This window comes from Schistocerca nitens, chromosome 1, assembly GCF_023898315.1.
Source record: "Schistocerca nitens isolate TAMUIC-IGC-003100 chromosome 1, iqSchNite1.1, whole genome shotgun sequence".
NCBI lineage: Eukaryota > Metazoa > Arthropoda > Insecta > Orthoptera > Acrididae > Schistocerca > Schistocerca nitens.
Window position 1 is genome coordinate 966,971,608 of NC_064614.1, and position 18,609 is coordinate 966,990,216.

General features: G+C 43.2%; 2 protein-coding genes across 5 annotated transcripts in view; both read left to right on the forward strand.

The window, feature by feature from the left end:
* LOC126195066 (uncharacterized) overlaps positions 1 to 18,609 on the forward strand; it is a 284,997-nt gene that overhangs the window by 165,368 nt on the left and 101,020 nt on the right. The gene's annotated exons all lie outside the window — the stretch shown is intronic.
* LOC126195039 (uncharacterized) lies at positions 1,786 to 8,332 on the forward strand. The gene is made up of 2 exons (XM_049933483.1): positions 1,786 to 1,943; positions 6,377 to 8,332. The coding sequence occupies exons 1-2, from the start codon at positions 1,871 to 1,873 to the stop codon at positions 7,528 to 7,530; spliced, it is 1,227 nt and encodes a 408-aa protein (XP_049789440.1). The 5' UTR covers positions 1,786 to 1,870; the 3' UTR covers positions 7,531 to 8,332.

Sequence of the window (18,609 nt, forward strand, 5' to 3'; positions counted from 1 at the left end):
ACTGGTGTCCGTCGCTCTTTCAGTTTTTCTTGACTGTACCGTCACTTTGCATTATCGGCCACGATATAGTCTGCTGCAACCTTCCAGTTACGTTCACCATGAAAGTGAAAATACTTGAGGTCAACTACGATACTCTGTATTTGAGTTTCCACCCCAGGTACGCATTCATTCACAAACCTCAGGCATAGGACGTAATTTAATATCCAAGAAACATTTTGTTTTCGTTCATAGTTGCCTTGTGAATCATGCACTTCGTCGCTATAAGAAAATATAATAATTGCTTTTGATGGTGTGCACATAAAATTTGCTTCAACTCACGTCCACTAAGCAGTTGTATTATCACACTCTTCAGAAACTTAAAGTACTGTATGTTGTATCACCAGTTTCAGTTTGATTTTTGACTAGATGGTCGCGATAATCAATACAGTTCAGATCCACTTATTACACAAAACCCTGATGCCGATCACTTGCGCTGTCCATTGTTTCAGTTGGCCTGTTAAGAACAGGGTCGGTATTTCCATCATTTTTTTTTCTTTCCTTTCACAGTTTACCTTATTTCTTATGTATCACTGAGTGTGTTTTCCGGAACAGAATGTTAACAAACCACCACTGGTTTTGAAAATATATGGTATTTTCCAAACAGCGTAGATGGTGTGTATGGAGATCATACAGTCATAGAAACTCTCAAGAAAGAAGTCAACGTCTACATCAGTCATAAAGGCACCCATATATGGGTGTCGGTACAAACTGTTCCAGGGGCGCCAGGCTCTAAAATTTTCATTTTTGATAACGCATTTACGAGACATGCAATGCCAAAAGAACGAATTTTTATATGAAACACAAAAAAATTTCAATATTCTTGAGAATTGAAGTTTACCCAGTCAGTAAGTGAATAAAATTTTCTCAGTCCAGATTCCAGATGAGGCATTGGAGGGGGAAAGAAACGTTCGCTCGTGCCGCACACATATATAGATGTTTGTGCCAGTCTCTTTGAGTTTGTAAATCTTGACAAATGTACGAAGGGGGGAATAAATGGAATTTTTGCTCTCGTCTGTTTTCAAAAGTTTCGCACACCACAAACCGCTTTGAAAATTTCTGGGTTTAAAATTATTTGCGTTCTTTGTTAAAACGTGTATAAGTCCGGAAATTTTCAAACATATTTTAAACACTCTATTTTGCGTTGTTTGACCCCTTAAAAAGGTTAGGAATACATTTGTAATAATAAGCATTTTCAGTGAATATTAAATCTGCTTCACTTGTCCAGTTATTGTCTCTTTCCCTTGGTGTGTAGGCGTGAAACATAAGTATAACGGAATCAAATAAATCCCATTTAGTTCTATGCACATCATCTGCACTTTGTGTAGTTTTCCGTTTCAACACTTTATCAGTTGCCTGAAGATACTGAGGAGCAAAATGTGATTTTTTTACGTGTTTCCGGGTGTACGGCTTCAAACTCTACAGCAATATTTTACAGTGTGTCCTGTTCTTAATCCTACTTCTGAAAATCACGCATTGTGTGTTTCACACAGTACAGGGAAACACTTGATCCTTTCGATTATCCACTGCGTTTCTTCACTGGTCCACACGTGCTGCAATACTGGAAGTACGTGGGGTCCACACAAAACTTCTGCAAGTGTCTCAAAAACTTGCAGCAACAAGGAACTAGGAACCGTTTTGTCTAACTTGCGAAAGCTGCTTCTACAATGTGACGAAATTTGAGGAAGTCAGCTTCCGTGGGTCCTTCCAAGTCCACTCAGCTTCCAGAAGCGGTTTCTTCAAGCCACTTGCGGAAATTTTACCCGATAGCAGACACGCGCCGCAATGTAAGCGGGTGGCGACGGGCGGCCTCTTCAGTCCGAAGACCTCCGCGATGGCCGCCCTGCTGCTGCTGCTGCTGACTCTTCTCGCCATGGCTGGACACGCCTCCCCGCAGACACACGCAGGTACAGTGCTGACCCCAACATTTTCCATTATCGTCCGTGTCTATATGCCTTAAGTCCAAACTGGGAACCGAAGCTCAATGTAAACTTACTTTTGACACAGCAGTTTAGCTTACTCTTCCATTTTTTTCTCTTGTCCATCTATTCCTCATTTACTCCTACATTTGCGGTTGTACTCCACAAGCTACATTATGGTGTACGGCGCTGGTACTTTGTGTACCCTTAACTCTTCCGCATTCCTGTTGCAGTCGCAAATAGTAAGAGGGAAGAACGATTGTTAGCAAGCTTCGGTGTGAGTTTGGATGCCTCTAACTCTATATTCAAGCCATTTTCGAGTGATATAGATAGCAAGAAGTAGTACATAGGTTGACTCTTCTAAGAAACTGTTGTTGTTGTTGTTGTTGTGGTCTTCAGTCCAGAGACTGGTTTGATGCAGCTCTCCATTCTACTCAATCCTGTGCAAGCTTTTTCATCTCCCAGTACCTACTGCAACCTACATCCTTCTGAATCTGTTTACTGTATTCATTTCTTGGTCTCCCTCTACGATTTTTACTCTCTACGCTGCCCCCCAATACGAAATTGGTTATCCCTTGATGACTCAGAAGATGTCCTACCAACCGATCCCTTCTTCTAGTCAAGTTGTGCCACAAATTTCTCTTCTCCCCAATTCTATTCACTACCTCCTCATTAGTTATGTGATCTACCCATCTAATCCTCAGCATTCTTCTGTAGCACCACATTTCGAAAGCTTCACTTCCACACATGGCTACACTCCACACAAATACTTTCAGAAACGACTTCCTGACAGTTAAATCTATACCCGAAGTTAACAAATTTCTCTTCTTCAGAAATGCGTTCCTTGCCAGTGCCAGTCTACTTCTTGTATCCTCTCTACTTCCACCATCATCAGTTATTTTTCTCCCCAAATAGCAAAACTCATCTACCACTTTAAGTGTCTCATTTCCTAATTTAATTCCCTCAGCAGACCTGCGTAGGATCGTTACTTGGTACGGGGACTGGCAGTTGATCCTCAACATTAACAAATGTAAAGTATTGAGCATTGTTATATGATTACAAGACTGCCTAACACGCGTTGGAAGCAGTCACATCCAACCAATGTCTAGGAATATACGAAGCAGGTTAAAGTGTAACGACCACATGAAACTAATCTAGGTAAGGTAGATACCACACTGACCCATTGGGCTACATCTGAGGAACTGTGGTTCCGCCAGGAAGGAAGTAATTTACTTGACTGACACTTCAATATTTCTCGACACTGTGGGACCCTGCACATGTACAGTATGATAGTCGATACAGAGAACACCTACAGAAGAGCAGTGCTTTTCGTAACAGATTCGTTTAACAATCGCAATGAATCGCGGAGATGTTCAACTCCAGCGGCTGTAACTAAAACAAAGCCTAGCATGGATTACTGTTGGAATTACGTGAGCGTAGTTTCTTGGCTAGAGCACAAATGTAAGGATGTAGAGGCATATATCACTAGGGGTAAGATAGGTACTGCCTACAGGAAAATTAAAGAGACCTTTGGAGAAAAGAGAGCCACTTGTATGCATATCAAGAGCTCAGATGGAAACCCAGAAGCAAAGAAAAGAAAGCAGAAAGGTGGAAGGAGTATATAAAGAGTCTATACAAGGGTGATGTACTTGAGGACAATATTATGGAAATGGAAGAGAATGTAGATGAAGATGAAATGAGAGATATGACACTGCGTGAAGAGTTTGACACAGCACTGAAAGACCTAAGTCGAAACACGGTCCCGGGAGTAGACAAAATTCCATTAGAACTACAGATAGTCGCGGGAGAGCTAGCCCTGACAAAACTCTACCATCTGGTGAGCAAGATGTATGAGACAGGCGAAATATCCTCAGACTGCAAGAAGAATATAATAATTCCAATCCCAAAGAAAGCAGGTGTTGACAGATGTGAAAATTACCGAACTACCAGTTTAATAAGTCACGGCTGCAAATTACTAACGCAAATTCTATACAGACGAATGGAAAAGCTGGCAGAAGCCGACCTCGGGGAAGATCAGTTTGGATTCCGTAGAAATGTTGGAACACGTGAGGCAATACTGACCCTGCGACTTATCTTAGAAGATAGATTAAGGAAAGGCAAACTAACGTTTCTAGCGTTTGTAGACTTAGAGAAAGCTTTTGACAATGTTGACTGGAATACTCTCTTTCAAATTCTAAAGGTGGCAGGGGTAAAATACAGGGATCGAAAGTCTATTTACAATTTATACAGAAACCAGATGGCACTTATAACGGTCGAGGGGCATGAAAGAGAAGCAGTGGTTGAGAAGGGAATGAGACAGGGTTGTAGCCTCTCCCCGATGAAATTCAATCTGTATATTGAGCAAGCTGTAAAGGAAACAAAAGAAAAATTCGGAGTAGGAATTAAAATCCGTGGAGAAGAAATAAAAACTTTGAGGTTCGCAGACGACATTGTAACTCTGTCAGAGACAGCAAAGGACCTGGAAGAGCAGTTGAACGGAATGGACAGTGTCTTGAAAGGAGGATATAAGATGAACATCAACAAAAGCAAAACGAAGATAATGGAATGTTTGAATTAAATCAGGTGATGCTGAGGGAATTACATTAGGGAATGAGACACTTGAAGTAGTAGAAGAGCTTTTCTATTTGGGGAACGAAGTAACTGATGATGGTCAAAGTAGAGAGGATGTAAAACTTAGACGGTCTATGTCAAGGAAAGAATTTCTGAAGAAGAGGAATTTGTTAACATCGAGTATAGATTTAAGTGTCAGGAAGTCATCTGTGAAAGTATTTGTATGGAATGTAGCCAAGTATGGAAGTAAAAAGTGGTACTACAGAAAAATGCTATAGATGGGTAGATCACGTAACTAATGAGGAGGTACTGAATAGAACTGGGGAGAAGAGGAATTTGTTGCACAACTCGACTAGATGAAGGGATCGGTTGGTAGGACACGTTCTGGGGCACCAAGGGGTCACTAATTTAGTACTGGAGGGAAGCGCGGAAGGTAACAATCGTAGATGGAGACCAAGAGATGAATACACAAAGCAGATTCAGAAGGATGTAGGTTGCAGTAGGTACTGGGAGATGAAGAGGCTTGCACAGGTTAGAGTAGCACGGTGAATTGCATCCAACCAGTCTCTCGACTGAAGACCACAACAACAACATCTCTGCATGAGGCCTGAGCAGTCTCAAGTTTCGGGTTCGTCTAAAAATCTGCTGGCATTTGTGATTTATAAGTAACCAATGTCCAGGAAATATTTTTTTTCGTCCCGCTGACTTCCTCCGAGGATCTTTTAGTTCACACGCCTCACTGCGCGAACTGTTGGCGCTTTGTATCTGCGCTCCATCTCAGTGTCTGCATGGGTCCCTACGTTATCTGGACATTTTTCAGTGTCTGCTAGGTTCTTCACAAGGTGTCCTTTCTTAAGCGAGGCGAGGGCATCCGCTGGACTATTCCACGCGAGTCTGCAGAATGCGTCTCTGGCGCTCACTCGATGGGGACCGACATTCCCTTCACGCTGGACTGCTGGCGCTGTGAATGTGGCCAGTAGCGGAGTTACCACAAGCGATTTAACGTCGCTGATAACTGCGATTACGAAACTAACAGACCAGTTTACTCGTATATTCCTCCTATTACACTACAGTTTCGATGTTTGGTATCTTTGCGGTATTACAACTTTGTTGGCCAGCAGTGTATTACATTCTATTTGAAATCTGATTATATTTCACTCTCTCTTTAGTAGGTCAACTCGTTTTGTGATTATAGATGAAACGACAGCAAACCCTTGCTCTGACTGCAACAAAAATTTGAAGTAACTTAATTAATGAAACTTCCTGGCATATTAAAACCGTGTGCCGGACCGAGACTCGATCTCGGGAGCTTTGCCTTTCGCGGGCAAGTGCTCTACCAACTGAGCTACCCAAGCACGACTCACGCCCCGCCCTCACAGCTTTACTTCTGCCAGGCAAAGATCTCGAGTTCGAGTCTCGGTCCGGCACACAGTTTTAGTATACCAGCCGGCCGCGGTGGTCTCGCGGTTCTAGGCACGCAGTCCGGAACCGTGCGACTGCTACGGTCGCAGGTTCGAATCCTGCCTCGGGTATGGATGTGTGTGATGTCCTTAGGTTAGTTAGGTTTAAGCAGTTCTAAGTTCTAGGGGACTGATAACCACAGCAGTTGAGTCCCATAGTGCTCAGAGCCATTTGAACCATTAGTATACCAGGAAGTTTCATATCGGCGCACTCTCCACTGCAGAGTGAGAATCTCATTCTGGAAACTTAATTAATGTCGGTGATAAACTGCGAATTACTCTGTGCAAATACTTTGACAGCATTGTACGAGTATAATGTAATCTTTTTGCAGCCTGTTGTGAAACTAATTTATCAGTGCAATTAAAATGACATTTCTATTCAAATTACAGGCTGTTCGGTGGACGTAAACAAATCCAAGATGCCCTACCCTCAGCCGCTGCTGCTGAAGCCCGGCGGTAGCAAAGACGTGCACGGCTTCGTCACGCCGGACTCCTCGGGGAAGATCTTGCTCAGAAAGAACCAGCAGATCATCGTCGCGTGTCCCGACAACGCCCTCGTGGTGACGGAACAGCCGCTGGCGACAGCCACCTGCTTCTCCGGCACCACCTTCATCATCGGCAATACGTCCAAAAACTTCGCTGATCTCGGATGCGTGTCCCAGCCGATGCCATCGGAGAGGAATCCGGAAAGATCGTGCGGCAGCAGAAGTCAGTATCAGGAGATCCAGCTGGGATTCCAGGTCGGCTCCGACTTCTACACGCTCATCGACGCCTGCTTCGACACTCGCTCCTACAGAACAGTGTACGACCACTTCACGATGGTCCGCGAAATACGGGGCAGCCAGACCCGTTTCCCCAGGCCAAAAAAGTGGTTGAACGGTAGGTTCTTCGGCACTATTGACATGGACAAACAGTACGAAAGAGCCACGCAGATCGTGACGATCGGCAAACTGCTTGGGGACCCTGAGCTGGGGTCCGAGTACATTTCTCGAAACACCGACTACTTCCTTTCCAAAGGACACCTCGCTGCTAAATCTGATTTCTCTCTCGGCGCGCAGGAGTACGCCACGTTCTTCTACATGAACGCTGCGCCGCAGTGGCAAACAATCAACGGTGGCAACTGGAACACCATGGAAGGAGATGTACGTTCCTATGCTGCAAAAAAACGCGTCAAGCTGGAAATATACACGGGTACGCACGGTATCACAACTCTGCCGAACGTGAACAAAGTCGAGACGGATTTATATCTTTATACTAAAGGCAGAAACTACATCCCAGTACCGAAGCTCTTCTGGAAGATTGTGTACAGAGAGGATAATAAGAGAGCTGTTGTGTTCCTGGGTGTAAACAATCCGTACATTGAAAGGCCTGGCTCTGACTACTACATCTGCGGAGACGTATGCACCAGGATCAGCTGGATAACCTGGACGGCCAATGACCGGAGGGACAAAAAAAAGGGTTACACGTACTGCTGCGAGTATGCGGACTTCAAGAACGCTGTGGCCGACGCACCCACCCTCAACGTTACCTCTCTCCTTACTTAACAGTCTCAACCGAAAATCAGCTCGAATTATCTTCAGAAATCGCAAGGAAGCCACAGCAAACGAAAACCGTATTCGGAACTTCTGTGGGATCGAGCAAGGAATGTAAATACATCTGTAATTCTTCATTTCCTTTAGTTCACAGTCCTTCAACTCTTTTGATATTCATATTTCATTTGCAGCTTCTTTGTGCCTTCTTTGCACATATAAGTCTAAAGTGAAGAGATGATGCCGGCCGGAGTGGCCGCGCGGTTTTGGGCGCTACAGTCTGGAGCCGAGCGACCGCTACGGTCGCAGGTTCGAATCCTGCCTCGGGCATGGATGTGTGTGATGTCCTTAGGTTAGTTAGGTTTAATTAGTTCTAAGTTCTAGGCGACTAATGACCTCAGAAGTTGAGTCGCATAGTGCTCAGAGCCATTTTTTTTTAAGAGATGATGGTGGCGTTTGGTTTACACATTCCGAGTCTCTCTCTGAAAGTTACAGTAAATCTATCCAGTACAAGCAATTTCATTCCATTTCTGAAATATTTATTTTACAGTAAGTACGATTATTAGGTGACAACATGGGCATACTAGAAATTATGCATCGATCATATATGGAACATAATTAATTTCACACTTTCATACGATTTTACGTCATAGGCGTATAATTACAGGACAAGTGTGGAGTGGAAAAAGATAATGAATGTAAATAACAACAAAATCCTATGTAACATATTTCCTAACCTAAATATAATCTATATGTATGCATTTCTGAAAAATAAAAGAAAAATCCACTGACGATGCCACAACTGTGATGAAACATATTTGTGTGTAAAAACAGTATTTTGTGCCCAGAACTACAACATGAATGAAAACATGGATTTTTTCAGTTTTAAATTTAAATCATAAAGTTATTCAAAGTACTTGCATTAGACGTCAGTCCTTGAGACTAAGCGTTTCTTCCGCGTACAGAACTAATTGTATAACGTCTTGGTAAGAGAAAATTCAGTGACATTTGAGACTGAATCATCCATTTACTCCCTCTCTTAGGGAAAGCGGTTGCAAGAAGAATGATTACGCGAGAATGTGATATAGATGGAACAAGGAACAAATAGTGCCATTTTGTGTCTAGAATTATTAAGCGCACAGGACTTCTTGAATAGGAGAGTTGGCGCAGTCTTGTGAAATGTTGCTGCGCTTCGTATTTCTGAGATTTTTTTATATTTTACTCTTATGAAGCCAAAACGCATATACATGTAACTACTGAACATCATCCTGAAAATCAACAGCGGTTACATACTCTGTAGCGTCCTGTGTGCTCAATTTAGTAAGTGGGCCATCCACCTATTCGTTCTACTTACTAAGGCGTTAGAATCCTCAGTAATTCACTAATACTTTTTTCCATATACCTAGGTCTATGATACCAAGCATCGACTTAGCGTAGTAAGTATTGTGTGTTTTTTGTGTTCTAAAGTTGCTGTTTTGCCTTAGAATGAGCCCGAAAAGGGGTAATTACTTCCTCTGGTGATTTTGAGATGATTTTTCTGTGTACTTTCACTTTTAATGCTACCTAATTTGTTTTCGTTTCTATCCTTCTGGTTTGGTCACCCTCCCTCAGATGCACATTTTCTTTGCTTCTCAACGTTTGGCATCATCTATTAAGAGTTTATAGCTTTGACAGTCAAACAGTAACCTAGTCTAGATTTATATTTCTAAAAATTCTCTCCGTAGGTAGAATATTTAATTTCGTGCTCTCTGCCTGGATATTCTTTAAGGACCTATGGTGCTCACGTTTAGCTGAACACTGCCTATGACCAGTGTCGCTTTCACTTATAAAAGGGGACGTTTTCTGCGCTTGTTCTCAAGAAGTAGGATTATTAGATGAAATTTTTCCGGCTACTATTAGAGGGTCATCGCCAATAGACAGATAACAAAACAGCCAGCTCAAGAGAAGAGACATGTTTATCAAAATACTACATACATGAACTCCTCATATTTGTTTGTATTTCTCACGTACCGTTGCCGCGTATCTACTTCCTTGCTGGTGGGAAACAACGAAGCTGGAAGCCCATTGATGTCATCTATATTAACAATTGATTTCTAAATACTCGTAAAATTTAAGGTTGCAAAAGGATATAAAACATGAGTTTTGCAAATTTGTCATGTATACCGTCTGATAACTAATAATTGTAATTAACTAACGCAAAAAGTATAAACTATGAATTATGAATTCGTATGAATTTCTATACAACATTTTGAATAACAAACAGTTTGCATTGCGCCACCAACACCTTCTTGTTTGCTCCGCCATGTGTATGACAAGTATGTTTATTATACGGCTGCACAATAAACAGGAGCTTCATGAATTCCACAAGGTCTTATATGGCATTAATTCGAAATCAGTTTCACCTCAGGGTAAAAGGTAACGTTTGTTTCCCGTTCCTACATCTGTTGATCTGTAGAACGTCTGACAGTACTCTAGGAAGCAAAAATGTACAGAAAACCGACAACCGCAAACTGGTATTTAGATGCCACTTCGCACCACCTTCCAGCTCCAGAAGCAAGCAGTGCTCAACACTCTGCCTCCGCGTGCCATTCGTACCAATGACAGTAACAGCTTGGAATCGGAGGTGAATTTTTTAAGGATATGCTGAAGGGCAAAGGCTGTGATGGTTTGTCTATGGATACTGTTTTCAAACGACGTAGTATTAATGAGAAGGACTAGAAACTATCATTTCACTTAGCCAAGTCACCGTTTGTTTCTAGCCTTACAGGCTGAATAAGCAGTAAATTTCGAGAAAATGGTAAGAACACATTTTTCAGTCAGAAGGAAATAAAACTTTTTCCGACGCTCCTGATCACCTCGGCATTGCGTGAGTCTACGAAATGGCGTGTGGCTGTAGCAAAGCGGATATCGGCAACCTATCCAAGGTAATGGTTGGGAAAATTTCAACTAATAATCCCACTTCTTAACACGACACTGGTCGTTGATAGCGTTGAGGTAACCCGGGACACCAGTAGATCCTGATGATGATCCCAGCAGACGGGTGGAAATGTCGGCTGCGTAAAGAAAAACTGAAGACGAACATGAGGTGGCCAAACAATATTTGGCCTCCAGTGACAACGGCGGCAAAGGCCAGCAGTCTTCCATAAACTTCTTCCTATTCTCCTTGTTAGAAACTCCATTAAAAGCTGTCAGCAAATGCTCCTACAGCCGAAGCAGTTCGTCCTATTTTTACGGAGCAACTGCTGCCATTAATATTGATTTAACTTGGGTAGAAGAAGTTGCTGGTGTGCTTTACTTTGTTTCTTTCAATAGTAACATGTGTTGCTACTTCTTGTTTTTCTTTCGTAAGTACAGTCGTATTAGTGTTCTTAACACTAATAAGTAATGGCTACTCCTCCGAGATATTTGACAAGTTATTAAATGTTTTCCGCATGTTGTTTTCGGTGTTAGCAATGCCAAATGTCAAACACAAAATTGATGCACTGTAAGTTGGTTATATTGACCCTTCTTCGTGATTCAGGTTTTTGTATTGCACTTAAAATAAATAAGGCTGAGTAAGTATGGCGGTCAGGAACATCCTTGACGTTTCCCTCTCCTGATATTTGCTTTGCTTATGCTTCCAGAAGATTCCGTAGTTTTTGCTTGGTGCATGTATAAGTTTAATAGCACTCTCTTTTCTTTCGAACCACTGCGAATAACCTCAGTGCTTTAGAAGGGTCTTTTCCACTAAATGTTATCATATGTTTTATTTAGATCAACATTTCCATTCTGCCGCGCGGGATTAGCCGAGCGGTCTTGGCGCTGCAGTCATGGACTGTGCGGCTGGTCCCGCCGGAGGTTCGAGTCCTCCCTCGGGCATGGGTGTGTGTGTCTGTCCTTAGGATAATTTAGGTTAAGTAGCGTGTAAGCTTAGGGACTGATGACCTTAGCAATTAAGTCCCTTAAGATTTCACACACATTTGAACTTCTATTTCACATTCTACTTCATCTCTTACATAGTCGTGATTTACGTTCTTCAACGTTGACTGCAAGCTGAAGCCTTCTAGGTACACTATTTCTTTTGTTTGTACACCAAAAGGTTGCTAATGTCGCGGAGTGTTAACCGTTTCTATACCTTGGCATTGCATATTCGTAGCTAGTCTATATTTGCTTTACACTGCTCCACTGGCACCAATACCAGCCAATATCTTCAGCCAAAGTAAATATTCTAATGAAAAATACATAAACCATTTACACTGATTTAGAAATATAGCTCCAAAGACGTAATACTGACGGGTGCATGTAGCGTGCAGTGTTGCAGTGTTTTGTTGCAGGTGATGTTGAGAGAAGATGAGACCTGATGCCGCGACATTATACCCTCTTTTCGAACAGCAGTAAAGAGTTCCCGAATTTACCATTCCATTCAACGATTGGATCATCATTTTTATTTTGGCAATCATCAATATTCTGAAAGGTTGATGATATCCGCCATGAATTTCTCTCTTTATTTCAGAATAGCACTTGTACCCTGTGTCCACAATTATTTGTTGGATATATTCTAGCTTTCTTAACACGTGAAATATTAGTGTGTTCCTTACAGTCACCAGTATTTTCCATATATAGGTCTTTTTCTGCTGAGAACCTCGTCGTCCTTATTATACACCCATCTTATGTAACCATAGACTATTTCATACACGCTCACACTTAGGACACGGCGATATTGTTTGGAATTTGGCTTTGAACACTGGAATAAAACTTGATAGTCAGGAACATTACACAACACATTTTTTCTTCGTTTTCCGGCCAAATATTCCTTATCAGTAAGATATTAACCGTCCATTTCCAAAGCGAGAGTCACCACACGTAGCATAAAAAAAGCATAATAACTATATTTGGAGTATTCTGTATCAGCATTGCTTAATTCCACGCTTCTGTTCCGACAGTCTTGGTTATAATTAACACTTGACACTGAATATCGTTTTTCGTGAACGTTACTTCAATTTCATAACGTCGATCAGTATTTAGAATGTGCATTATAACGGTAAAAAAACTTGAGGACAGTTCAAAGAATATCTCTTACGAATTCCCAAATTCAGCACCGTAAATTATTTCCCGAATTTATTTAATTTGTGGAGAGTAAAATTGTTTAGTGAAATCGCCGCAGAAACCACTTCATTGGGCCGCTCGGAGCGGCCGCGTGGTTTGAGGCGTCATGTCACGGACTGCGCGGTCCTCCCACCGGAGGTTCGAGTCCTCCCTCAGGCATGGGTGCGCTGTCTTTATCGTAAGTTAGTTTAAGTAGTGTGTAAGTCTAGAGACCGATGACCTAAGCAGTTTGGTCCCTTCGTAATTCACACAGATTTGAACATTTGAACCATTTCATTTAAAATCTCTGAAATATTCGTGGCAACACTATGTAACGTTTCCGAACCACATACGGTAAGCGTAAGATATATTTTACGGTAAGACAAACATTTTAATATTGGTTTTTGTGCTTACGCTCCTTTATGATATGTTTGGAGGGTTTTCAGCTGGATCCCAAAACCAATTTTACTCAATATTTCGCCACTTCAAATCATCAACATCTTCAGATGCGAAGCTGGATTGCTGAGACATCTGAGACATCACCCTTAACTAGATCACAGGACGTCCACAGCGCGTACACCTGAAGCCGCCCGTGGTGGCCTTGGTACGTAGTAAAACGGGGTTCCACGTCTTGCATCAGAATGCTAGTGGCGCAGTCGGAGCGGCCTGAGAGACAGTCGTCTCGAATGCGGTATGTCGCTTTTCCAGCTTTCACCACCGGAGGCGCTGCTTGTGTATTCGGCTACGGGCAGCAAAACGAGTATGGTACAAATGGCGTTCAGCTGAGTCAACAGTCCAAATATGACACGAACGTAGTCTTTAGGCTACGCTACAAGTGTGTTTGTTACCACAACTTTGACTTACCACTCGCAAACAAATTATCATGTTTCAACATAACCTCGACCTCGGACTATGCTACAAACCAGTCTGTCACCACAACCGAATCGATCGATTTTAGCCAAACGCCAGTCATCCCGTACTCACTTTAGCTACTCATGAACCTGCTAAGGGGCAACGCCTACGGCTTCTGGAACACTCGTCATGGTTACTGTGCGGCCTACATGGGGCGACCAGTGTGTCTTCTCAGCGGTTCAGCTGCGAGGTGCCGGGCCTAGCAGTGTATTTTCTTCTAGAATCTTCATATGGAAATGATGCTCTAAGGCCCCCCTTTTCTAACTCCGACTTTTGCTGTTGCACAGGGATTAAGAAGAAACGCGAACTGACTGTAATCGACCCTGCAAGTGGAGTAGAAAACAGTTTGGCACCTGCAATAATTTAATTTGATAGAAATTAAGTTGATAAAGAAAAGTTTCATTACCATAGTGATAAATGGAAGGGTTGCTTTACCGATCCACAGAATGAAAGTTCTGTCCAAAATAACAATTTGATTTATTATGACTAAACTCAAAATAATAAACAAAACACATGAAACATTAACAATACGTCAAACTGGATACTCAAATAAATGCTGTGAAGGTGAAGTTGTCTATAAACTAGATTGTGACATTTATGACCAAGTGGTATGTGGAGCCAATTCCTTGCAACTCAAATCTTAAGAGAAACACCCAGCCAACCCAACATTAATTGCTGTTACAGTAGTGAGAACTCAGACAATGAACACCCAAGACAGAACCATGTTAGAAAAGACGGGAACAGGCGCGCTCTGCTGAGCTCTGATTGTCACATAGCAAATTCCCTGATTTGCCAGTGCTGCGGACATACATTACCAAGCTGTCTTCTTAACTACAAGGACACGATCTGGCATGCCGGAGGCGATGGCTGGTTGCTTCGACGTCCTGTTGTGGTAATGATAATGTCGCGAGTATAGCCCGAAACAAATTCTCCTGGTCTGGTTGTTCCACACTAAAGACTTCCTAGCAACACAAATACGCCTCTGAGGTAGGCGAAGAAGGCTCGCTACACAATCACTGACGGTACAGTGAGTGATTTTAACAAGCGAAGTCACACAGTAACTCTGATACAGTCAACTTTAGCCAAAACTGCTCTAGACGGACAACATAGGCCGTTTGTACGCAGAACGCTCAATTGTCAACTGTACTCGGAAAGTTACGTTGAAGTCGAAACTTCAGCAGCTTCGTCAAACAGTTACAATTAAATGAAAGTAGACAGCCAACGGAAGGCAGGCTGTCCAGAGCAGCGAGAGCTCAGTCTTGTAACCTACCCCGACTGAAAGGCGAAAGCTGACTCCCTCAAGAGCACCCTTACAAGCCAAACACAGAACATTCCCGCTCCCATGACAGTGGCCGTGGTTAAACGTCCCAATCAGCAACTCGAAAACCGGCGGAAAATTCCACTCTATTGCCGACGCACTACTATTCCACCAATGAAGATACTTGGCGCCAATTTCTGCGCTGATTTTGCTACGTCACAGAGCTATCCCCTGAGCAAGCCAATCACAGTTACGATTTTGCAGAAAACGCGGGAATTTGCCTGCCAAGACTGCCTGGGAACACAAGTCATTCCCACGCCTCGCTGGTAGTCCACCAGAAAGTGTTTTCACTAAGTTTCTGCGAAGTAACTGAATCTCTAGCCTGGCCGCTCCGTCAGGCCCCCGTGAGCGTTTCGCCTCCACTCTTATGATAATGTCGGCGTCTGGAAAGCATCCACTCGACTCCCTCACACCAGTCGGCTTAACCCTTTCAAGATCAGCAGAACCCGCTTGTCACCGGACCATCCGGGTGACCAGAGACTCTGCGTGGGAAGTTTGCATGTAAAGGAATAGCAACTTTTCACCGCATGCAATTAGAGAGGATAATCGAATTACTCAGAGTAAGATAGAAATATGAGAGGGGGCTCATGCCACCTCTCACAGCTTCGCACCTGAAGGTGGCCGCCAGTTGCAAAGTCGAAGTACTGCTTAAGTTTGATTACAGGATCCGACTACACATCTGACAAACATACCAAGGAATGATAAGCTTGAGATGACTGCATGAATGAAACTGACATGCGCCTGTTTTTTGGACGACTTTATTGCGATCCCCATAGGCATATAATGTAGTAACGTGACATAGTTCCATCCATTGAGATGTAACCACTTACCCTATGATGTCCGCGGTCCCCGCCATCAATGGGTCTTCATCCATGGCAAAAGAGATACAGTTTCATACAAACCTGGAATAGAAGCGTAATTAATACATCTTAATGCAAAAAATCACTTTCATCTGTTACTAATAGACTTCTGGTAGAGGGCTGTCCTTGGCTGCAGCTTGTAATTTACCAAAATAATTTTTGAGAATATACTGTCTTCTGTAAGAATTCTTACTTTTAACCGTTTATTAGTTGTATCTGTTAGAGAGATGAGGAGGATGCTCGCTAATCGCTGTATAATTATTTAAGTTACACATGCATGTTCACGCTACCGACACATAGAGCAAAGTGTCGCTGAAAGGTTACAGAAACATACAGAATTTTCTTCGAAGACGCTTATCACACAATCTCAATACTGCTTTGGAAATAGTGCGACTAATGAAAGGTTCCTATTAAATTTTAGCAATCACAAAGTCTCAGCGAGTTTCGGAAATGATAGTTAAATGACTCTACATGAGTCTAAGATATACAGCGTAATATTTTCGCACACTTTATTTGAAAAAAGTATTGTATCTGTCTCTGGCTACAGACAGGATGTTAACAACTGAGTCGCCAAGTCTTTAATTATGAAATGTACACTATTGGTCATTAAAATTGCTACAGCAAGAAGAAATACAGATGATAAACAGGTATTAATTGGACAAATATATTATACTAGAACCGACATGGGATTACATTTTCACGCAATTTGGGTGCATAGATCCTCAGAAATCAGTACCCAGAACAACCACCTCTGGCCTTAATAACGGCCTTGATACGCCTAGGCATTGAGTCAAACAGAGCTTGGATGGCATGTATAGGTACAGCTGCCCATGCAGCTTCAACACGATACCACAGTTCATCAAGAGTAGTGACTGGCGTATTGTGACGTGCCAGTTGCTCGGCCACTATTGACCAGACGTTTTCAATCGGTGAGAGATCTGGAGAATGTGCTGGCCAGGGCAGCAGTCGAACATTTTCTGTATCCAGAAAGGCCCGTACAGGACCTGCAACATGCGGTCGTGCATTATCCTGCTGAAATGTAGGATTTCGCAGGGATCGAATGAAGGGTAGAGCCATGGGTCGTAACACATCTCAAATGTAACGTCCACTGTTCAAAGTGCTGTCAATGCGAACAAGAGGTGACCGAGACGTGTAACCAATGGCACCACATACCATCACGCCGGGTGATACGCCAGGATGGCGATAACGAATACACGCTTCCAATGTGCATTCACCAAGATGTCGCCAAACACGGATGCGACCATCACGATGCTGTAAACAGAACCTGGATTCATACGAAAAAATGACGTTTTGCCATTCGAACACCCAGGTTCGTCGTTGAGTACACCATTGAACACGCTCCTGTCTGTGATGCAGCGTCAAGGGTAACCACAGCGATGGTCTCCGAGCTGATAGTCCATGCTGCTGCAAACGTCGTCGAAATGTTCTTGCAGATGGTTGTTGTCTTGCAAACGTCCCCATCTGTTGACTCAGGGATCGAGACGTGGATGCACGATCCTTTACAGCCATGCGGAGAAGATGCCTGTATTCTCGACTGCTAGTGATACGATGCCGTTGGGATCCAGCACGACGTTCCGTATTACCCTCCTGAACGCACCGATTCCATATTGTGCTAACAGTCATTGGATCTCGATCAGTGCGAGCAGCAATGTCGCGATACGATAAACCACAATCGCGATAGGATACAATCCGACCTTTATCAAAGTCGGAAACGTGATGGTACGCATTTCTCCTCCTTACACGAGGCATCACAACAACGTTTCACCAGGCAACACCGGTCAACTGCTGTTTGTGTATGAGAAATCGGTTGGAAACTTTCCTCGTGTCAGCACGTTGTAGGTGTCTCCACCTGCGCGAACCTTGTGTGAATGCTCTGGAAAGCCAATCATTTGCATATCACAGCATCTTCTTCCTGTCGGTTAAATTTCGCATCTGTTACACGTTCTTAGTGGTGTAGCAATTTTAATGGCCAGTAGTGTATATCATACACAGTCAGTCTGCGAGGAAATAGAGGTATGTGGAACATCAATTACAATAGTAGTCAAACACTTCGAACTCTATTTGTTGAAAAGCTCTAACTATTTAATAACGGGACACAAGGCATAGTTCGTCCTCCTATGTATTTTTAAATTCCGAGATCAACAATTTCTGAAGCATTAAGAATAACGCAGCGGGTAGGTGAGGGATGCAGGGGGGAGGCAATGGCTCTGAGCACTATGGGACGCAACTTCTGAGATCATCAGTCCCCTGGAACTTAGAACTACTTAAACATAACTAACCTAATGACATCACACACATCCATGCCCGAGGCAGGCTTCGAACCTGCGACCGTTGCGGCCGCGCAGTTCCAGACTGTAGCGCCTAGAACCGCTGGGCCACTCCGGCCGCCGGGGAGGCATTGACTAGGAACAAATGCAATAGTTATACGAACATAAATCATCCTCTCCGTGGCTCAAGTTGCAAACGATACTCACCCACCCTCTTAGAAAATGAACATCTGTTGCTGTGATCTGCATGTGTTAGAACAATATGCAACAAAATGCGCAAATACATACGAAGTAGAAGGACAGTGAAACTACAACTAGGCGCTAAATGGTTGGATGTCAAGGAGTCTTCACAGAACGTGGGGTTCGGAGGCTTGCCTGCTCTGTAAAGTAGAATAGATGGCGACCTGTGACATCTCTGCCGAAAGAGCACAATGCTGGTGCACACACAAGTGTTTCGGAGCACGCCGTTCATCGTGCATTGTTGAACATGGTGCTCCGCAGCCTACCACCCCTATGTCTTCACAAGTTGACACAACGACATGGTCAGTTACGACTGCAGTGGGAACGGGGCACAGTATTCGACCGCCGATCAATTGAAACGCGTCAGCTCAGCTCTTCGTGTGATCACATTTTTGCTATATTAGGTCCACAA